The sequence below is a fragment of the Hydra viridissima genome, unplaced genomic scaffold, assembly GCF_058129835.1.
Source record: "Hydra viridissima isolate aposymbiotic clone 2 unplaced genomic scaffold, HvirCarnegie_v1 scaffold_4, whole genome shotgun sequence".
Classification (NCBI taxonomy): Eukaryota; Metazoa; Cnidaria; class Hydrozoa; order Anthoathecata; family Hydridae; genus Hydra; species Hydra viridissima.
Genome location: NW_028324303.1, coordinates 3,688,183 through 3,712,003, shown reverse-complemented (window position 1 = coordinate 3,712,003; position 23,821 = coordinate 3,688,183). Strand labels below are relative to the sequence as shown.

General features: G+C 28.0%; 2 protein-coding genes across 21 annotated transcripts; both read right to left on the bottom strand.

The window, feature by feature from the left end:
* Positions 1-3,088: 3,088 nt before the first annotated feature.
* On the bottom strand, positions 3,089-11,260 carry LOC145183367 (zinc finger Y-chromosomal protein-like). Of its 18 annotated transcripts, none has more exons than XR_016451541.1 (10): positions 10,922-11,044; positions 10,340-10,416; positions 9,858-10,113; positions 9,557-9,655; positions 9,362-9,428; positions 9,136-9,222; positions 8,366-8,446; positions 6,357-6,572; positions 5,957-6,136; positions 3,089-4,285 (listed from the first exon to the last, which is right to left on the bottom strand). XR_016451541.1 is itself a non-coding variant. In XM_090084253.1 (10 exons), the coding sequence occupies exons 2-10, from the start codon at positions 10,409-10,411 to the stop codon at positions 3,357-3,359; spliced, it is 1,971 nt and encodes a 656-aa protein (XP_089940379.1). In that variant the 5' UTR covers positions 10,412-10,416; positions 10,997-11,260; the 3' UTR covers positions 3,089-3,356. The 18 variants fall into 18 exon arrangements, 14 of the variants coding, with proteins under 14 accessions (XP_089940379.1, XP_089940377.1, XP_089940378.1 ...); XR_016451542.1 differs by having other exon boundaries at positions 5,957-6,141; positions 6,357-6,543; XR_016451543.1 differs by having other exon boundaries at positions 5,957-6,141; positions 6,357-6,543; positions 9,578-9,655.
* LOC145183470 (uncharacterized) lies at positions 10,934-22,179 on the bottom strand. Of its 3 annotated transcripts, none has more exons than XM_090084265.1 (6): positions 21,556-22,179; positions 13,410-13,669; positions 12,597-12,734; positions 11,878-12,213; positions 11,351-11,659; positions 10,934-11,260 (listed from the first exon to the last, which is right to left on the bottom strand). In XM_090084265.1, exons 1-6 carry the CDS (start codon positions 21,701-21,703, stop codon positions 10,949-10,951), a joined length of 1,503 nt encoding a protein of 500 aa, XP_089940391.1. In that variant the 5' UTR covers positions 21,704-22,179; the 3' UTR covers positions 10,934-10,948. The 3 variants fall into 3 exon arrangements, with proteins under 3 accessions (XP_089940391.1, XP_089940392.1, XP_089940393.1); XM_090084266.1 differs by lacking the exon at positions 21,556-22,179 and adding an exon at positions 14,180-14,475; XM_090084267.1 differs by lacking the exon at positions 21,556-22,179 and adding an exon at positions 14,013-14,166.
* Between the last annotated feature and the right edge of the window lie 1,642 nt (positions 22,180-23,821).

The following is a 23,821-nucleotide window of genomic DNA, read 5'->3' as shown; positions in this document are numbered from 1 at the left end:
GTGTTTTGCATTGGTCCTATAGCTCAATTACTTGTTAAATAAGTGAAAGACCACTTAACTTTAATACAACTTAAATGTTTGGTTAAATTTATTTATTTACAAAGATTTATTATGCAAACTATATTGTTAAAATTGACAATTAAATTTTAAAACAATTTGTAAAAGTGCAAATATTTAGTTGAGAGGAACTTTTTATTTTTTACAACACGCTGAACAAGAATCTACAAAATGCAACAATGTGTGTCACGACCCTAGGATAAATTAACAAAGTTAAAAATGTCATTTGATAAATTGCTAAGATTTAAACAGCATATTCCAGAACTACACCATGCCTTCATGCTTAAAACGGTTTTAGAAAGTTCAACGTTTTTTTCTTTCGTAAACAGATTTCCAAAAACAGTTTGCCAATATATATCAACAAATACTTGAGAAATCTCAGCAAGCAATATTACAAAATGTTTTTCCTTGCATCCTTAAGATGAAGGATTTGAAGTATTTTAATCAAAATGATCAGGAGCAGTAAACTTGGTTTTTTAAAAATTAGATTTTTGTAGACATGTATAACCATTACTTTGTTTAAAATCAAATGTAATGATGGTTTCTTTAAGCAGACATCAGTGCACACATAAGCCTAACTGATTCTATTAGATCTAAAAATGAACGTAACATTCCTGATACAAACGCTGAAAAAATGATATCAGATTTTGAAGGCTTTTTGTCAAACGCTAAACATTTATAATCGCCTCGATGTTTTAGCCAGATAGAACTGACTTAGTGTGTGATTTGGGATTTTCTACATAAGCAGCAGAGTTATTAGTTTCTTGGTTAAATGAACCTTCTTGGAAAATTTGCAAAAGTTTCTCACTTCACAACAATTGAGCCAACCTTTGTTAAATTTTTTTCATAAGTCGATTCATTTGTTTTCTGCCTTAATGGTCAAAGTCTCCTGTCAAATTTTGCATTTTAAATGCGATTATTTGTATATATAAATGATTAACTTTCTACTTGGCCAGCATAAAAGTTTTAATAAACTGCCATGTTATTTCTGCACGTCGAACACGAAATGACAGTCGAACACGAAATTAAAATTAAACTTTATGAAAAAAAATTTTAATGCAGAGAGCTGGCTTTTAGCAAATGGTTTGAGAGTTGCTAAGTTTTTTCATTAATGAAAAAAAAAGCATCTTAACAACAAGGAGAAAGTACCTTAGTTGTCGATTAGACTCCTGCGAAGCTTTGAAATTTCGAATCGAATCGAAAAAGTGATTCGATTCAAAAAATCTCCATATTGTCGAAACAAAGTTTCTAAATAAACTTTTTAAAATTTACTTTATAATATTTTCTGATAATTAAAATCAACTTATTTTAAATTATTTCAAATTACACTTTTTAACATAAAGCGGGATTACTCAAATAATCTTACCGTTATAAAAATTTTAGTTTTTAAAAAGCGTTTTGTGAGGGCAGCGTTTTTAATAGTTAAATGAATTAATGTTTGTTAGTTGGTTGGTTTAACTGTTAGTCTGTTTGTAGTATGGAGCTGTTGTAAAGTTTAGGATTTAGGGAGGTATGGGTCTAGTGTTATGTGTAAAGCGTTAAGGTTGTGTTTGCCGTCTTCAATATATTCTATTATACAAAATAATTCAATAAACGTTCTACTAGTGTGTAATGGTTAGCACTCCTTTATTTATTACGTTTTCACAAAAAATTCTCTCTTACTCTATTTGTAGTATTCGATACTGTTTTTATCATTTGCTTCACTTTCTGTTCTTCTTCTTTTTTTTTTTTTTTTTACGAGTATCTCTTCTTTGTTTAAAACGGCCAAAATCTTTTGGTTATAATTCTTTGATTAATATTACTTCTGAGTTCTGTTTAATCCCTTACTTCTTTTTTCTCTATTACTCACTCATAAAACTTCTTGTTTATTCAAATATTTTTCAATTGCAAAATTTCTCTCTTTAAAATTCTTCTTAAAAACTTTGTTAAAAACTTTCTTAAAACTCTTTTACTTCTCTTTAAAACTCTTCCTCCTGCCCATCTCCCTGCTGCCTGTAAAACTCTTCTTCTTTTTTTTACTTTTATAGTTTTTGGTTTTTTTTGGTTGCGATACCTAATAGGTATTACCTATTCATCGTTTATTTATTTGGCCTGTTGATGAGTCTTCGCGTTTCCGTCTTTTCCCAGTTGTTTTTTTTTAACTTTTCTTCTTTCCGTTTTATTATTTACGCTAATCGACGACATCAACTTCTGCACAGTGCTTTGGCAAATTTTTTCCCCTACTAATGTCCACTCTCTAATCAAATCTCTTGCCACTCTTACGCAAATATCCTTTGCCAATTTCCCAAAATTTCACAATGGGACGGAACTGTGGGCAGTTTGGTGGATTTAAGCTTTTCGATATGAATTAGATGTCTCTCGAATTGTACCACTCTACAGTCTTAGATTTTGTAGCAAGTTGTGCAGAATTTTTTTTTCGTTTTTCTAACGGTTTCGATGAGATTTTAGTTAAGAGAAATATTTTGACTCGTTTGTTGATAAGTTCTAAAAGGAAATTCATCGTTCCGAATTTAACGATCGCATGCTTTAGTCCGGCGAACATCGAAAAGAATCCTTAGAATCATTTTGGGCAATTGCACGATGAAGCTACAAGAGATAGCTGACACCCTGAAGTTATCAAAAGGTAATGTTTTCAGTTTTTTAAACAAAGCTGTTTTCCAAATGGGTGCTGCGTTTGCGCACACCAAAATAAAAACAACAATGAAGATTCAGAACGTTGTTTGGACATATTGAATTGGAATAAGCCTAAATTTTTGCGTCCGTATATCAACTTTAGAATAAAGTTAACAGTTAGCTGAATGGCGGGCAGCCGATAAAAGATGTCCGAAGCGACCAAAAACACAGCAATTGACCAGTCTGCAAACAATAAAATATTTACGACAGCGTACTAAAGGCACTAGAAAAAGCATAAGGTTTGCTATACCAATTGTGTAACGGGAGCATAATAATCATATGAATGATCCCATGAATAATCACTGCTACTTTTGTGCTTTTAATTTAAAGGGAGCGGGAAAAACAGACAAACAATCAATTTATATATTACATGAAACTTTAAAAGTATATTAACCAATTTCATATTACAAAAGAAAAAAAGGTTACAAAAAAATAAAGCTATGAAGGAAAATAACCTGTAACATACATTTTATAAAATTTGTCACCTTTTTACCCGTACTTAAATTGGCATCAACCATATTGACTTAATAAAGTTGAAGCATAAAAAAGATGCAACATTTCTTTAATGCCATCTTTTATGGAGTTTCGAAGGAAGCGTAGTGCTGACAGAACCTAAAAGTCGAATTTTAAAAAAATTGCGATTGTTGTTGCGACAACATCATAGTGAGATCGATATCTGTATCTTGAACTTCACCATCATAAACGTTTTTTATAACAGAAGTGCCAGCTGAGATTTTCGAGTTAAATGTCTGAAACCATTCACTCCAATCAGGTTCTGGATCATTATTACCGGTTGATACCATTGATGCGGTTTTAATTTGTGTAGAGGTAAAATCAGTTAATGTATTCTCATTTATAGGGTATTGGTAAGTGCTTTTGAAGTTAGAGAACCGATGATCACACTGTTCATCTGTAATCTGTAAAGAATTATTCGGTTTATAACTGAGTGATGTATTTTCTGATTCATTGCTATTACATAATAGTGCGGTGGATTCTTTTGATTTCCCTTTGAATGACACGTTTTGGTCAACTAACACCGAGACACATTTTTCGTAGCCGGGATAAAAACTAGCATCATCAGTTGGCGGAACAATATCACGCGAGTGTGCTGGTGATAAGCAATCATCAGTTGAACCGGAAGGTAAATTAGAATAGCATAGATTGCGACTCACACCAGCGATTTGAGTAGCAGTTTTGTGATGAGACGTCTTACTAAGAGCGTTCCAAGAGTCAGTGCAGTTTAAAATTTCACAGTTTTCTGTAGACGGACGGGACAAACTGCCCTTGAAATCAGCAACAATTGTCTCTGCTAAAAGATCAAGATTAGTTTGCATCGAGGGAGGGTAAATAACAACGTGGTTCACAAGATCGTAATTTGAAGTAGAAACTGATTTTTTGAACTGCGAATACATAAAAGTATTTTCGCAACAATCTTGCGTCTTCGTGAGAAGTTTGAATTGGTGCGAATGATTTTCTGTTTTTACAGAAGGATTTTTAGCGGAGCGTTTCTTCTGAGAGCCTTTATGATAACGATTTATGTGGATGTTGAGGTTACCTAAGTAAATTTTAAAAAATCACGTTTTTAGTAACAAAAATATTGGAAAAATTATGTACTATGTTGTAAAAAGAAAAAGTACCAACATAAAATAAAAAGGTAAAAATGAAAAAGCAACTTTCGATTAGTGAATGGAACCTGTTCGAAGTGAACCCTATGCAATTCGCAAAAAACTAAAGTTTAAACTAGAAAACTACTTCTTTATAATTATAATTTAGAAGAAAAATTTTGAAAAGTTAAAAACATCATTTTTTTTTGGAGAACTTGAGAAAGTTTTTAAGTTATGTAAAGTATACTGAACATTTGAAAAAAAGAAAACAGACACTATTTTCACTTCAGTTTCTAAACTGAGGTTCTACTTACCTATGTTCTTAAAGAGTTTCCTAACATTTATTTTATATATATTATAATATTATAAAGATATGTGATATTATACAGATTACAAAGATATTAAACAGATTGAAAACTCTCTTTATAGATCGAAATAGATACTCAAATAAGTTCTAGAGATGAGCTAATGTAATTTTATTTACATAGTAAACTACTTTCTTATAATTGCTAGTTTTGCACAACTAATGTAATACTCAACCTTGTAAATGTACCAACAACAGTTGTTAAAATAGCCAGTTTGTTTATAGCAACTTGCTATAGTGAACTGTTTTGAAATCCTATCTTGTGTTGAAATCTCATGACAGTTAGTGTTTTTTTTTTAAAGACAAGTCCTTCAGCAAAGTTGTCTTAAACTGAACAAGTGAAAATGAAGGTTTTAGCAGTTGGAGAGGGGTTACAAACTTTGGTTTAAAATCTGGATGCAAAGGTATTATTGATAATTAAAAAAACTGCTGGTTTTTTTAGACACAAAGAATATAAAAATATGATATGTATAACAAAAAAACAAAACAAAACAAAACAGAGATAAACAAAACTCAGATATCTTCTTGAAAAGAAACTTCCAGAAATATTTTTGTTTAACCCAATTTTTAAAAAAAGTAGTACTGCTCTATCAGACTGTTGGTTCAGAAAGATTTTTTTAAGGAAAGATATCCATGGCTAACTTTGTTTAAAATAGTAATCATTGCAAGGAAAGATGTCCATGGCTAGAAGGTGACAGGAACCAACATGAATTCTTCAATTCAAGTCTTTTCTGTCTTTGTTATAAAACATTCACTATATGACTTCATTGAACAAAATGTCAAACTAACTCATGATTTGGTAATGACAACATCCAAAAACAACAGAAAGCTGATCCTTATTGTTAAAAAGAATGAAAGAAAACGAATTAATTTTGTACTAAAACAAATTTAAAGAAAAACTGAAATATATTTGAAAAAGAAACATATAGCATATATTTTTTTTTTAAATGATTCTATTTAAGAATCTGTTTTTGCAAGATTTTATAGTAAGGTAAATAATTTCATGTTATTGCAAACAAAAAAACGAAATTTTAATTAAAAACTTCTATAGGATTTTTTCTGCAAAGAAATATTCAATTCATATTTGCTTCATGAGTTATTTCTATTGGACTCTAAAATTTGCAATAGACACTAGTCAGTGTTGTTATAGTTGCAATAAAACAACTTAAATTATAACAATAATAAACTAATGTTATAACTTAAATTTTTACATTTTAGTAAAAAAAAAAAAAAAAAAAAATCCTAATAGATATTTTACCTCTTTGTGAAAAGCATCTTTTACATGTCTCACATGAGTATGGTTTGTCTCCTGTATGTGACCTCATATGAGTTTCCAAATCACATTTGAATACAAACATTCGGGAACAAACTTTACAAGCAAAAGAGCATTGTCCTTCTTTTATTGCTTTTTCAGGTCGTCGTTTTTTACCTTCATGAACTGTTCTGAGACAAATTTGTAAATTTTTTTAAAACAATTATTAAAAAAATGTTTATTTAGATTTCAACAGAAAATAATTTTTAATGCCTAATAATAATGATGAAGTCAAAAATGAAAATTATGAAGATGAATAATTAAGTTGAAAAAAATAAAAAGGAAATTTTTAAAACCAAAATTAGCAACCAAAACAAAAAACTTAAAAAGACATCAAAAAACTCACTTCAAATGTTGTTGAAAGTTTCCTTTAGTTGAAAACGACTTTTGACACTTTGTGCAACAAAAGGGCTTCTCTCCAGTATGCGTGCTGCAATGTTTTTCTAAGGTTTTGGCTGTTGGAAAGAACATTTCACATATGCTACATGAGTAGGTTTTTAGAGTGTTTGGTGAAACCCCAGCTGATTTTAATTCTGACAAAAATATAGCACAATTAAGCGCCCTAAATTTATTTAGAAACTTTATCATATATATACATACATACATATATATATATATATATATTAGACATGTCCAAAAAACAACTTTTTTAAAAAATGTCTGAGCACAGCTGCTAAATGTGTTCTATGTAATAAATTAATACTAAATTTAAAAAATTTTTGAATAAAAAAAATTTTTAGGGGTCGCTCAAGACCCTTAAACATCAGACGAGTCCCTAATATTTTGAAAAAAAAAGTTTTTTAAAACCATATCATGTTGGGTCTCAAAAGAAGTGAAATTTTATAAAAATTTCAAAAATAATAAAAAAAGTTTATAAAAAACACAAATTAAAAAGTTTATTAAAAAAAACTTTAAAAATATGCACTTTTTTATTTTTTGTTAAAAAACGATAGTTTTTAATTCATAAAATTTGAACTGGTAATTTTTATATAAAATAGTTAATATTTTTGAAATTTTTATAAAATTTCACTTCTTTTGAGACCCAACATGATATGGTTTTAAAAAACTTTTTTTTTCAAAATATTAGGGACTTGTCTGATGTTTAAGGGTCTTGAGCAACCCCTAAAAATTTTTTTTATTCAAAAATTTTTTAAATTTAGTATTAATTTATTACAAAGAACACATTTAGCGGCTGTGCTCAGACATTTTTAAAAAAAGTTGTTTTTTGGACATGTCTAATATATATATATATATATATATATATATATATATATATATATATATATATATATATATATATATATATATATATATATATATATATATATTCATCTTTGCAGTTCTTCCTAAAAGCACATATTATCATCTAAAAGCCATTAATACATTTGAGATCTACATTCAATGCCAAAAAAAAATTAAATTATGCATGTTTTTTTCAACAGCTTTGTTACTTTTGGCTGTGTGCTTAGGTTAATTATCTTGCTGAAATAGTGACCATCAGAAATTAATTCCAAGCAACTTGGCTTTACATGATGAACAAGGATCTCATGAAACTGGTTTTGAGATCATAATGCTATTAATATTGTGAATCTTTCCTAATACATGCACAGTTAGTAAATAGTCTACAAGCAGTATTGACTTTTGATATAAGAGGTATATATATATATATATATATATATATATATATATATATATATATATATATATATATATATATATATACAGGATTGGGGTAATGTTAACCCTGTTCATATACAGCTTATATTTATATTTGATTAAAAAATCATAAAAATTTTTTATAGGTATTGAATCATAATAACAACCTCTAAATACAAAACTGTTGAGTCTAAATATAAAACTGTTGAGCCCAAATACAAAACTATTGAGTCTAAATACAAAACTGTTGAGAAAAGAAGCTTAGATTTAAAATGAACCTCATGCTTAATATAAAAATTAGGAAAAATGAAACTAAAATACACAATAAATATTCAAAGAGCAGAGATATGGGTTTAAACATCAGTGAAATGCTTTGAAAACCTGCAAAATGTAAATTTTTCTACAAAGAAAAAATTTGGCTAGTTTTTTCTGGCATTTACTGAAGGTTGCACCTTAAGAGAACAGCAATTCACTTTTGCCTCTATTACACAAAATACTTTAAAAAAGGTTAATTGTGATTTCTTTCGAGGAAAGCAAGGAGAATTCTCTCTATAGCTTAGTTCAAGTAGAAAAATTATTAAAAACTTTTTTATATTTCTTATTGAAAAATATCTGTTGAGCCTTTAGCAAAACTTTATGATGATGGAAAACACCACAAAATTTCATTTTAAAACCCAAAAAAAAAAATACTTGTCTTGCCTGAAATGTTTCTTAGCAGATCCCTCATCAGCAAAAATTTTATTGCATTTGTAGCAAGCATTTCCTGATCTCCAATGATTGCTAAATAAATATTTATAATCATTAACACAATTTTTACATGTGCATAACAAGATTTTTACATGCATTTAACACAATTTTTTCTAGCATATTAACAAATAACACAATTTTTTCTAGTATAATAACAAATAACACAATTTTGACTAGCATATATACAAATTGATTTAATGATTTTGCTTACTAAGATGATTGTACTTATTAGAATGTACAACAAATTTTTGGCTACTGATTAAAGAAAGACTAACTGTACTAAACTAATAGTTCTAATGAAGAATATGAAGGTTGATTTTACCATACACAACATGAGTTTTATATGCATGGTTTTGGACTACAAGTTATCACTGAACACATTGTTACATTTTAATTACATGGTGGTTAAATTAAAAGCAAAAACCGATGGGCCTTAGCAGTTCCCATACGATGGAGCAAACAAAAAATAGAAACGTAAATCAACTGAAAATCTTTAACTAAATAAATTTTTTTTTTGTAATTACAGTGACACCTGAAACGCACATCAACCAGTTTTTCTAACTAAGTAACTTTTTTGATATCTAAGTAAAATTAATTACAGACTTGAATTCAGGGGCTTCAAAGTAACTTAGAAAACTTTCGTGTATTTTGATTAAAGTTTTGAATAAACCTTTGCATAGCTAATAAGTCCAAGTAATGTAAAATAAAGTCATGTAATTTACTTAGCAATGTGCCCAACCAATTTATGAAGTTGAAAAAATTGCAGAGAACAATCAGAGCAATGAACATCAGTGGTTTCATTGTGACTTCTAAAAACGATTACAAATATTTTGCATTTTGTAGCAGTTTTATTGAATGAATCATAGAGAAAAAACAACTGTCATTAGTCCAGACAAAAGAAAAGCTTTTTAATACAATCTAGGCCTAATTTTAAACCTGTTAACCTACCGCTGATGCTCATCAAATAATGCATTGTTTCTAAACGAATCGTTGCAATACATACATCGAATTTTGTCTGAAAAATAAAAATGAAAGTGTGTCATCATTAATCATCATTCTTTATCATCAATTTTTTTAATTATTTATTTTTAGATTTAAAAAAAAAAAAAAAAATGGATCTCATGAATTTAAACACAAACCTACCATAGACTTCCTTATTATTACCTTCTTGAAAAATTATTTTGTGTGATGCAGCCATTAATTTTTTACTGTGTTTTTCTCTGTAATGTTTAGCCAAAACCTCTGGAAAGTTAAATACTCAATGAATATTACATATTCCAACAGATTATCATATTAAATAAACAATAGCTACTCTTTTAAAATATATTAATTGAATGAAATATGTTACATGCGTAAAACATATATTACATGCATAAAACATGTTACACAAAATGAAAACTAATCTTTTTTTTCTTTATAACATTAAAAAAATTGAATTTTCAACCTGAATTCTCAAATGCTGTCGTACAAAAGAAACAATTCAAATGATTAACTTCATTGTGAACAGTCAACTCATGAGATATCAGAGAACCAAAGGATGAGTAACATTTGCCACATCTTAAACACTTTTTTAAGTTATTAGTAAGACTTTCATTGCTGTGAGTTTTCAAATGACGATCAAGATGTGTTTTTTGTTTAAAAGACCAATTACAGTGTTCACAAGAATAAGGACGGGCATATGAGTGCGCTCTTTCATGTACCTAATTGACAAAAAAATTGCTATGAAGTTTAACATTTAACATGTTTAAACAATCTTCAAAATAGCCATCAATTATAAAAACAAAACTCAACCAATGTTAAACTCTTAAAGGAAAAATTCTATTAAGATGTCTACTTGTAGAGAAAATAATTACTTTTAATTGGAAAACATTATGAAGATCAAAATTTTTTAACCATCTTGATGCAAACAATGACAAATGTCCTTACTCTCAGATTGTTATTGGACACAAAGTACTTTCCACACGTTTTACAAGTATATTTTATTTGTGAATCTTCCATTACCTCTAGAGAAAAAGTTCAGCAACATTGCTAAAATACAGTATACCAAAGCACATCCTGAAAAAGTATTATTAAAGGAAGCAAGAAAACTATTACTTAAATTTTGATAACAAATAGTGGCAGTAAATAAAAAGTACTCAACAGCAATAAAAATAAGATATTATGTTAATAAAAATATCATGTTAATAAAAATAGCATAAAAACTTTAAGTCATGAACAAAGGAAAATATTGAATTTTAGGGGGAAGAAATAAATACAAAAATATGTAAAATCTAAATTTAACTAAAAATAAAAATTTTCATAAAAATTACTTAACCAATTTAACTTTATTTTATAAATATTTTTTGTTTGTTTGTTTTCTAATAAGAGGTTTTAGTAAAAACCATCAAGATTAATATATTATAGACAAATACAAAAAATCTTAAGACAATTCAAAATACAACATAATAACAATATTACTTTAAATACAATATAATAAAGCCAAGAATGATAAAAATTAATTTAATTTACTTGAGTTTGTCATTAAATCAAAACTTATCAAAGTTTTGATTTAGTAACAAACAACATTGGTTTATAACAAAATACTTCAGGTGTGAATGTTCCATGAAAACCATATGGCACATGATGTTTAAGTTTAATTCTTGCCAGAGGACCATTCTCTACATGTTGTGCATCAAGAACACAGAAATCTGTTTTGTGAATGTTTGGGTGGTAAATTTGGACAACAATATATCCATCATCTTCACTACCAACTTTATTAGATTCATAACCATTTCGTGGAATGAATATAGGTTCTCCAACTATTCCATCAGAATTCCAAACTGTCTTTTTCAGAGATTTTACATCAAGCTGGAATTTTAAAAATGTAAGTAGGTTTTAAAACATGGATGTTTATTAACTGAAGAAATAGATACTTCTATATTAAATAATTTTTAAAACCTTAACAATATCTTTAAAAGGAATAGTCTCTTTTCTGTCTGATGCCATTAAATACACATATTTAGAACCAGTCTGTCCATGTCTATAAGGATGTGTAACAGGAAACTCAGCTGACATATTGTAAATAATTTCTCGCTTGCATTCTTTTGTGGAGAGATTTATAGTGAAATTGTAAACATGCCCAGGACTTACATCTGCATTTGAAAGCCACAAGTCTTGAGCAAATGACATATTCATCTTCTCATTTAAGCAAACAGAGCTAAAATGAAGTTCATCACAAAGTTGCTCTGCTGTAGCGAAGTGAAATATCTAAAAAACCAAATTTATTAACTTTAAACTTTATAAATTATAAGAATTGAAATTAGAATCTGAAAAGTTTCCGCTATCATTTATGTTTTCATTCAACATTCATCAAGCATTCATCAATGACTTAACTCAGATATTTAAAATGTAAAAAATAAGATTTTAAATATTACTTAAATGTATTTTTTTCTTTTTTCTTTAAAGCAAGAGAAAATAATACTGACATGAAAAGTTTCTGTTTTAAAATACATAACATTTTCTGAGTTTCCATTTCTAGGTATAACAACAAACATTGATTGCTTGTTTGGATACCAATGCATCGATTCACCAGGTGAAGTCCAGCCTATTAATATCTGGAAAGCTGTCCATTTTGAGGCATCTGTAAATGGAGTCATATGAAACAAAAAATAGTCTGGAAACAGTAAGAAATCATGAGCATAATTTAATCCTGGTATTTTATATTCAAACTTGTTTATCAAAGCCCATCGTTTGTCAAACTCATAAATATTCAACACTGCAGTATTTTCTAAGCTTATGCGGAGGCCAAACATGATGAGATTCTAAAAAAAAAAAAAAAAAAAAAATTACAAGATAAAAGAAAATAACTTCAAGTTCATTTTATATTTAAAGATTTTAGATTTAAAAAAAAAAATACTCATAAAAGATATTTGCTACATTTATAACTTCTTATATATTTCCATAAATCATTAAAATATCTTTTAAAAGTCTTTAAAGCATTTCTAAACATATTTTATATATTAATTTAAACTCATATTTAATGTAAATAATATACTATACAATATAAAATTCAATCTACCAATCTTAAATATGTCATTTAATGTTTTAAATAATTTATTATTTCAAACATTAAAAGATGTTGAAAATAATAAATTATAATGTAATATATAAATAAAAAAAATCAAACAAACTAAGATGATCATACCATTGTCACAGGATCAATTCGAAAATGGGCACCAACACAATTTAGTGTAAATACATTATTTAAATCTTCCAAACCCAGTGTTTCCAGATTGTATGGATCCAGGCAATAAGGAAGATTAGTTTCATAAAGTGTAAGAACCTATACATATAAAAAAATCTGTGAGTATAGACTACATTGTTATAATTTACTTTTTAAGGTTTTTTTGACTTAACTTCATAAATTTCCTGAAAAAAATGTCATTATTTTATGCAAATGTATTTAACATTTAAAACCTTTTTAAAATGACAAGAAAAGAATCTGTCAACTGGTTATTAGTGCTTTTTTAAAAAAAATTACTGTACATAGAGTATGCATACTCTTTCATACACATTGTTTGTCAAATGTAACAATTAGCCACATTCTAAAGTGCATTTATTAGGTCTGTTAACTCAATGCATCAGTTTGTTTAGATTTTAATAAAATTTCTTTGACTGGTTTAGCAACTTGTGGGAACTTGTGGACAGTATTATGCAACAATATGATTGTCACTCTTGAAAATCACATTGTTGCATGATTCCCTATATCCTAGCTGTTTTTGCTTCAGTGCTTGGTTCAAGTGATTATTTGTTGCTAAAAAAGTTCCCCTATGAAATCTTTCTAGGTTCTAGTAGCTCAAAATACACTACACCCATTTTATTGCATCAAATACACAGCATGACTTTGAAACCATGATTAATTGGTTTTAACATTAATGTTAAACCAACTTAATAGGTTTCTTTTAACATTCATTAACTCACTATATATATATATAACTTAGCATACTCAAAGACTTACTTTTCCACCCCAATAGAAAGAGTTTGTATTAGATGGATTCCGAAATTTTAAACTTGGTTTAGAACTAAAGAAGATTGTTTTTAATGCTTTAAATGTATCAGCAACTATCTTATGATTCCTTGTTCCCATCTGGCCAGGAAAAATGAAACCATTTTCTTTAGCTTCAAGTTTTCTATGTAAAGAGCTGACAAACTTTGACTGGAAATGTACTTTTCCATCAACAAATGTAACTTTGCAGACCAATCCATCGCCATCAATTGCTTTAAATAAAAAAAAGTATATGTCTGTTATATAACCATTACATACATACATACATACATACATACATACATACATACATACATACATACATACATACATACATACATACATACATACATACATACATACATACATTACATACATACATACATACATACATACATACATACATACATACATACATACATACATACATACATACATACATACATACATACATACATACATACATACATACATACACAGATATGTACATGAAATTAAAATGCCTGTAATTATCTATGCTCAATTCTTATTCTTAGCTAAAGAGTTAGTGATGATTAGAAAAGTAAATATTTATACAACTTAAGTTACGTTCCACTGGAGTATATACTGCTTGGCTCTTTTCTAGTTAAGTTTAACTGTTTTAAATGTTATTTTATATTATATATTGTATATCATAAATTAGGAATACAAATTTGACAAATGGCGCATGAATGTGAGAGCTTTTTGAAAAGTTAATTATTAACCAGCTGTCTTTTACTGTGCTTTCTTTACATAAAAGTAGAAAATTTTGTTTCGCGGTGTGTATTATTTTAAAGTCTATTTATGACCACTCGCTATTATTGTGAAGCTTGAGTTTGGTAAACCAACTTTTAATGGGAGTTGCTTAGTATGTATTCAGGGTTTTTTTAGTTTTTCTGTAATTAAAGGATAGAAAAAGAGAGCATATTACTTAGGTACTAGCAGCTAAGTTTTATGCAAAACAATAAATATTTTAGGTATGTGAACGGAAGTAGAAGCTTTATTGCTTGTAATCATTGACGGGAATGGGAGGGGGTTAGAAATATCAATCCCGTTCAACTCTTTTATAAGTTACCTTATTTTTCAAGAAAAATATTAGGCGAAAGAAAAAGAAGCCATTTACTTTGGTTAATAACTTTATACTAGCAGATTCTTGTATAATACATTTATGTAATGCATTTGTATAACACACTTTGCTTTCTCCGTAATATCCATAAAACCTCCCTTATTACGACAATTTCTTGAATTTAAATGATCAACCATTCGTTACGTAAGTAACAGTAAGAAACGTAGCATCATGGATCTATAAGAGATGGACGAGCAACCTTTTGTTTTACATCAAAGAGGCCGCAGAAATCAGCGAGCCATGCGAGCCTCCGACAAAGTTTAAATTTTCACCCGTCAACAATAAAATCTATTAAAATGGCTGCCCACAGTTTTAAAACAGAAACTCTGATCACGTGGTATTAGTTTAAACTTTTATAGCATTTGTTTAATAAGACTTAGGGTAAAGTAACAACTTTACGCGTTGACAAATTACTAAACAAATTAAACCAAGGTAAAGGTAATTAGTTGTCGGCACGAACAGATTTTCATCATTTTTCCAAGATAAACATTTGTAAACTTGGGAACTTTTTTCATGTAAACAAAGTTCCGTCAATAATAAAATAGACCTGTAAGGATAATTTTAAAATGACTATATAGCGAAATATAAAAAAGCTTAAATAAAATTTTAAGTCAAGGTCTGCTTTCATTCAACTCCTTGGTCATTCACCAGACTTAATTTTGTGTATTTTTTGAGTATTTTTTCCGATATGTCGCCATTTTTTGCCTCAACTACTCTATATGCTCCATAATATATATTCCACTATGCATTATTTTTTAGTGGGTGTACCTTCTAATTGGATTTTTTATAATTCATTTGATAATGCAAAACCTTTTAAAAAGTTATTCAAATTTATAATTATCTTGCAAAATGCATAAAAAAAACATAAAAATAATCTGTTGTTAAACATAAAAATAGGAAAAATCTATTTTAATGTTTAACAACAGATGGAGTAGTTCCCTGGACATGAAACCAATTTGCTCTAGGTAGCTACAAATCTAGTTGATATTTTGTGTTATTTATTATATCTCTAGTTATTATATATCTAGTTATACATGTACTTAAGTATTCGAGTAAATGATCTCAATTTTTATATTATCATCAGCGTTATTTCTTAAAATATTAAGAATGTCTGTCTATATAAAATAATCATAAAACCTGATTCTATAGCTGTTATCTTGAATAACTAAAAGGAAGTTGATGTGACTGGTTAGATGAGACCAAAAACATTCGACGAATCCGACAAGCTTTAATATAATTTAATTTCTATTGTTTAAAACAAAAGATTTGTAACAATACTCAAAGAGCATGGTTCGCAAAATAAACAATAGATTGCACGTCCATCTCTTATAGGTCTATGGTAACATAGGATAAAAATGATTCAATTGACCAAACTTCACAATCTTAAAAGTATGTGGCTTTTCAAACCGCAAAAAAAAAAGTTCGTAACTTTTAAATTTGTAAAAAAATAAAAATGTGACTTTTAAAATCCATACTTTCAAAATCACAAAATAAAACGCCTTAGTCACAGAAAGGTTTTTGCTAATACTACGGCGGTATTCTACTTTATATGAATCATTTGTTCAAGGTTAGTGCTTTAAGACTTGCAAAAATTTAAATATTAAAATACAAGAATATAATTGATAAAGAATACTTATTTGTAGTAAAAACAAAATTTTTTTCTAACTCCACAAACTTTCATTAACCAAAACTTTATATATTTTTTTTTTTAATTTTTCAAGATATGACAATAATAATAATAATAATAATAATAATAATAATAATAATAATAATAATAATAATAATAATAATAATAATAATAATAATAATAATAATAATAATAATAATAATAATAATGATAATAATAATAATAATAATAATAATAATAATAACAATAATAATAATAATAATAATAATAATAATAATAATAATAATAATAATAATAATAATAATAATAATAATAATAGTAATAATAATAATAATAATAATAATAATAATAATAATAGTAATAATAATAATAATAATAAATAATAAATAAAAATAAAATAAATAAATAAAAAATAAATAAAAATAAATAATATTAATAAATATGACAAGAATAATTTTTCAAGATATGAAAGAACTTTTAATAAGGTGACACACACACACATACACCGCGTGAGTAGAATTATGTCACTGCTAATGCTCTACCGGTGTTTCATTTGCATCTGTGGGATAGTCGTAACTGTGCTGAACACTACACGAGGAAAGATTGGCTTTTGCGTCAAATCGCTATTCCAGATACAAGCAACATAGCCAACTTTCCTTTAGTTAATAGACAAAATGTGATATTTCCACCTCTACACATAAAGCTATATTTGATTAAGCAGCTAATAAAGCCCCTTGATGAGGAAAGTGCAGCCTTCAGACACCTGATTCAGAAACTTCCTGTATTGAGCTTGGGAAATATCAAAAAGCAGAGAGAATTTCAAGGAACCCGAAATAAAGCAGCAACTAAATGACAACAAATTTCAACCACAAATTGGATAACATTCAAACGGCTGCTTGGAAGTATTCTGTTTAATTTGCACAGATTTTCTTGGCAAGCATCATCTCCAAACAACATAGATACTTTTTGAGAGTTACTGCTGTCAAACAAAGCTCTCGGATGCAACATGCCACTTAAAGTTCATTTTCTGATGTCACACATGGACTTTTTTCTCAAAATATGGGTAGTATTAGTGATGAGCACGGTGAAAGGTTTTACCAGGATACTTCTGTTATGGAAAAATGCCACAAAGGAAAATTGTCACTTGGAATTTTGAGAGATTTGTTGGATGATGCAGCGTGATGTCCCTAATATGGATTATAAGCGGGCTTTTTGAGCCAAACACTTTTAGTGTAAGATGGTGAAAAACAAAAGACACGCGTTACTCAACGCTTAAAGAAACTTGAAATTTTCAGATTTGAATATGCGTAATATATAACTAATGATTTATAAACTATAATATCTTGCTTTAAATGCAATTTTAAACATAAACTATCCTACGGGGAACATCTCTTTGCTCTGTTGCATTTACGTGTTTTATGATTGTAAAGCATTACCAGTGTAATACTGGTTATGCCGTAGCGTCCGCCTTTATTGCAAACTAGATTTTTACTAGTCCCGTTAATTTGAAGTTGTTTTTGTGAAAAACATTAATTTTAAAAAAATAGATGCAGTCTTTTTTTTTTTTTTTAAGAAAAAAAAAAAAAAAAAAGAAAAAGAAAAGTAGAAAAGTAGTTGATGGCCCTAAAAAAAACTTCAGATATAAAATCTGCTTCGAGTTATTGTAAAAACACAGATCTTGACTTTCAATGATATTAAAAAATTTTTTTTTTATATATTTAGTGGTGCTTCTTATAAGACGTAGTTTGGTCTTTTTTTTTGGATTAAAGGTATTATGAATTAATAATCCTCAATAGAAATATTCCTTAAAATACCATACTTTCATGCTCTTAGTACAAAACGTCTTTTAAATGTGTATTTAATCAAAATAATAGCCCAAAACACCTGAGCAAAACTGCGAAAAATTGGTTTCAATCAATAAGTTTTATGTTAGGAACAGTCACCAGACATGAATCCTATAAAAAAACCTAGACTAATATAAAGTAAAAAATTTTTTTTTTAAAAGAAACCCACTAAAACAATAGAGTTAAGGAAAAGGTTGTGAAAAAGGTTTGGTATGCTATAAAATCTGCCATATCATCAGTGTACACGAATTGTAACGGCCGCTATCAATTTCTATATATATAGAAATTAATTGTATTTGTATAAAAAAAAACAACAACTTTTTCGCTCAAACTAAGCTTCTTCAGTTAATAAAACTTTATTCGCATTTTGGTCCCAAATCCATTTGCTCAGAATCTTTGTAGCATAACTTTAGTATTCACATAGTCCCATATCCATTTGCTCTGAATCTTTGTAGCATAACATTAATAGTAACAAATTTACATCGTATATCTAACGAAAACATATCCATTTTTTATCTTAACAATTAGTTTTTTTAAAAAACTAAGAAAACTTAAGAAATGCTCAACTAAGCCACACATACCTTTTCGTAGAAGTCTTTGTAACATGTTTCCGACTTTAGTTCAGGAAATTCAAGTTTCAATTAAATAGTAAACTTGATAAGGACCAAAAGGATCTGATAAGGACTCACAAAAAGGTCTTAAAGAAATATATTTTTCAATTTCAGGCATTTTTCAGAAACTGATTGATATCTGTTTAAAAGAACAAAAGTAACCATTTTCTGTATTTAATTTTACACAGTATTATATCTAATAATATAGTAAGCTAGTTGCATGAATAGCATGTGCAGGTTGTATTGGTGAAGGAAAAAAAAAATTTCAACAATCAATATAAGAAATGAAAAAAACTTTTATACATTTACATTTTTTATGTTAAAGATAAAGTATCCTCAGCAAATCCTTAATATCAAAAAAACTAGAAGATACAAATTTCGCACAGTTGAACAGTAAAAAAAATTTAACCGGATGATGTTTGTGATATAGAGTTGAGAGAATCTAAAGTTAGTACTTTGAACTAATCTTCAACAGACCGGAAACCGTATCTCAGATGAACAGCAAAATTGTTTTTTCATCCTCGAATTATGTTTTAATCAAAAAGCGGTTTTTTTATTCAATGGTTCTTTTTTTTTTATTTTATACTTTGAAAATTCTGATATTCTTTTTTTTATGATTGCTGTTTCTGGCTGAAGCTATTGCATATTGACAGCTTTTTCTACAACCACTAAAAGTGTTGGTAATCCTATTAGTGTTATATTGTTCAAATGTAAATCAGATTGTAATGATTCTACTCCGTCATCTGCAATCAAAGAAACACCAAGCTTTTCCAAACAATTTTATTAGGATATCTGTCACATGGGAATATAAAATCAGTGTTAGAGAAAACTAATCTTCAATAGGACAAGCTACTAATTTTTGTTAAAAACAAATTATCATGTTTTAATTGTTTCTGCATAGTAAGGGTCTGCGTATCGTTTCATTTCCATATCGTTATCATTCTGATATGATATCGGAAAAAAAAATCATCGGAATGATGAGAGTTCCGGTATAAACCGAGATTTAAACTAACTACAATACCGGTTAAAATTTTTATAACGATATTACGTCGTAATCATTCCGATGACAATTTTTTTTTCCGATGTCATATTGGTATGATAACGATACGGAAATGAAACGATACACAGAGGTTTACTGCATAGCAACCAAATTATTAATTATTGTTTCACCAGAATTGCTTAGTATTTATTTATAAAGAATAATTTCGACACTTATTTAAATGGTAAATATAAACTTAACCTTGAGGTTACGGCCAGTATATAATAGTGTCTCCTCCCTTTTTCGGTGGACTTAAGGGTACTTTTGTTTAGTAAGTTTCGGTTGTCTCATATAAAAAATGCTATTTGAGCACCTCAAGTGGAGGTATTAAGCTTGTTTTTGTAATCCCCCCCCCCCCCCTCTTGTTTTTGGTTTATGAACTAAAATTATTAAAAAATGGCAGTAATAAGCATTTGGTAGACTTTCTTAATTTTCATCAACTTTAACGTCTAAGTACTATGCGTTGACAAAAAGTAAAATGGATGCTAGTTTTCGTAACATTTAAGCAACCTTCGTAATAAAAAAAAAAGCTAGAAAAATACTCCTTTCATATGACCCAATGAATTTGGCTGTTTTAAGCTAAATTATATTGCATCATTTAACAAATTCATTTAAAAAAAAAAAAAAATCGAGGGGAGAAAAGAAACGCGGGATGGCATTTTCAATTGCCCTGAAAATATGACTAACTCTCACAAATTGATGATATAGCTGTTTGTTTGACTCTTAGGTGCAACGACACGATGTTTCCCATTACAGTGGAAAATGATTATTTTGATTGTGTAGTGCTCTTTTATAGTTTTTAAATATTAAGAAACATTTACCTGATTTAAATTTGAAGCTTGTAAGAGCTATTGGGTTTAACTATACTTGGGAAGTTTGTTTGCTTACGAACCCTTTCGTTTTCCTTTTGAGTCTACTCAAGTAACTTGATCATCAGGACATTATTTCTTAACTTGAAGCTAAAGATTTATAATACAGTTTTGAGCTAATTTTCACACTTGTTTATAAGTGAAGCCATAGTAAATGGTTTTATCTTTGATTAAGTGTTCAACTAGGTGTTTTACTTGTTGAGTCGTAAATAATTGACAATTTGAGTATTGTGAAAACATAAACTTTCTTTTAAAATTAAAGTTTCTCTTTGGCTTTTTAGTCTATTTTAATACACTTAAAAAACATTTAAATGCTCTAATTTTGTTTCAAAAAAAGATCCTGGCAGGTAGTATATCTAATTTATCTTTTTTCCACTAGATTTATTATTTAGTATGATTGCAATACATATCTTCTTCTATAATATATAATCTTTGTTTCTTTTTGTTATACAACTTTTAAATTTAATTGTAAGTTTACTTTGCAACACTATGTTAAAATAGTCCTTGATCCTAAGCTCTAGATATCCCTATCTCAAATATCTCAATCACAACAACAATATTTGGCAGCAAAATATAAAACATGTTAAATGGCATCTCAAAAATACTTTAAACATATCTATACAAGAATTAGACAAATTTTAGTAACATACTCAGTGATGTGATGTATATACATACAATTGGTTCGACTGCTGAAATGCACCTTTTTAAAAATTTTGTCAATAGTGATGTTGGAGCAATTTTGTGATTATTGCAACAAAATGGCTTTTTCTGCAATCAAAATACTTTAATCTTAATGAGTTTGCATAGTGGGGAAAGAGGCTTGTTATCTAGAGAAGGGAATATTGGCTTATGAAATACTGGATCTAAGGTGCCAGAGAGGTAGCTACATCACTGTATCGTTTTCTATTGGTATTTGTGTTTGCTATAGTTTGAAAATGTTTAGTTTATATATTAAAGTTACTTTTATTTTATATTTCACACTTACGATGCTTGAATTTTTTGCCATATATCTCATTAATACCAGGCCCATTGCGTATTAAGCTCCCATGTAAATCTTGAGGGATCTTCCCTTCAATATCACACTCCGGCACCCAATAAGATTTTTCATCTTCGCTTTCCCAGCCTCGAGACATTCTGATTTTGTTTAACTTGTCTTCTATTATAGTTATATTTGCCACCTGTTATTTAAATGATATATTTATATAATGAAATTATATTAAGACACATTTAATGATTCCCTTACATTTTTACAATTTTATTAAATAGATGTCAAAACTTTTAAAAATGTATTAAAAGACAACACTTACCAAATTTACTACATCTAATGAAAAAAAAAAGTTGTCTACGGGGAAAAAGCAAGTATTCTTTAGAATAGTAAACTTCAAATATTATGTGGTATAAAAAAATTTAAAGTAGTCCTGTAAATTTTAATGATACTTTGGAACAATTATGGAGCTAACAAAAACTGCCCCTGTTTAAAAGAATCCTACATAAAACTCAACCTGTGTTAATTTTTAAAAGGACCACTTTCTGCTTCACTAAAGACTAAAAGAAAACTGGGCCCAATATCAGTAGTCATAAAAATGGGAGAAAATAAAAATGATAAGGAGCCTATACTTCACTTCAGACAAAACTTTCATTAGTTCAGGATAAATAACCAAAAGAAATTTTCCTACAAAATGTCCAACACCTCAAAAGTCTTATTAGCAAGCTATTCAACCCTAAACATTTTTACCACCCTTAAACCTTTTTTCTTCAAAGAATATAGGATACTCAAAAGCATAAAGATTTATTGTAAATTATTTATTTATTTTTTTTTTTTTTTCTCATAGTAACGATTCAGCTGCACTCTTCAGATAATTATTCTTATCCAGTCTTGCTGTGATCCTTGCAGTGATCCTGCTCTTTGCAATAGCATCTAAATATGCTGAAAAGCTCCTAGCAATAAGTGTCTAAAAACTGAACAGAATCTCTTGAAGTTCAACTTATGACTCTCATATTTACTACTGAACAGAATCTCTTGAAGTTCAACTTATGACTCTCATATTTACTGGAATTTACCCTCTGAGACAATACTCCTGTTACTATCAAATATAAAGGGAGCAAACAGGTAATAACACTCTGCTTAACAATTAAATATAATTATTCATTACTACCAGGAGTTGATATTGTTAAAATCAAACATTGTATGTAATTCTCAACTCCTTTATTATAACTAAAACAGTTATGTATACCAATTTATTTTACATTAGGGAGACTCAATAAAACTAAACAGATCAAAACCTTTAAGGTTTTGTGTTATATTTTTTCACTTAAAGAAATAGTTCAAATACTTTTTATTAAGTAAAAATTCATCAGGAAGAACTTCTTGTTAAAAAACATTCAACACAGTCGATATGTTTAGTTGTACTTAAAGTATGATAAATGTAAATGTATGTTATTTGAGCAGATATTAGAACTATACATAAAAGTAATTTTTTAAAATTTGCACAAACTCTTTAATGTAAATACACAAAGTTTTATTTTTCTTTAGTATTGATGAGCCACCCTAATGTTTATGAAAATGGATTTCATATACTATATACATAGATAACCATTTTATAACATTTTTGAAAATTATTAGTAACTGATGACAATTTAAAATCTATATAAATAGTTAATTATATATTTAAATTTTTTTATAAAGTAAATAAAACTGCTATTTCGTATATTGACATCTAATAATTTATTTGTCTGCCTTGAGACATGATAAAATGCTAGACGTCATAGTATTACATTCCTTTTGTTTCCTTTTATCTGCATACATTATTTCTAAAAAAATATTTTTATCAATGTCATGGTTTTTATACAACTTTTTATGTTTACTATTCATAAATGAATTGATGTAAATAGATGTAATATAACATAGGTAGCTACATATTTTTATATAAATGCACAAAACAGCATTATATGTAAATAAATATATTTTCAACTGTTTTTTTTTTATAGTAAAGACATGATTATATCATTTAATTGTATATAAATATATTATGTTTAATGACTTTAAATAAAACGAAAAAGAATGCATATTTTAAGCCGATGCTTGTTTTATTTTTTTCTCCCAAAAATCTTTTGTGACCATAAATAGTAATTTACGAGGTGGAACCGAGGCCAGAAAAAGGAAGAGAAAAAAAAATGAAGGACGGAGATACATTAAGTTTTAACCAAATTTCGGATTCTCGTCGTATTAAACGCAAAATCCGAAAATTTAT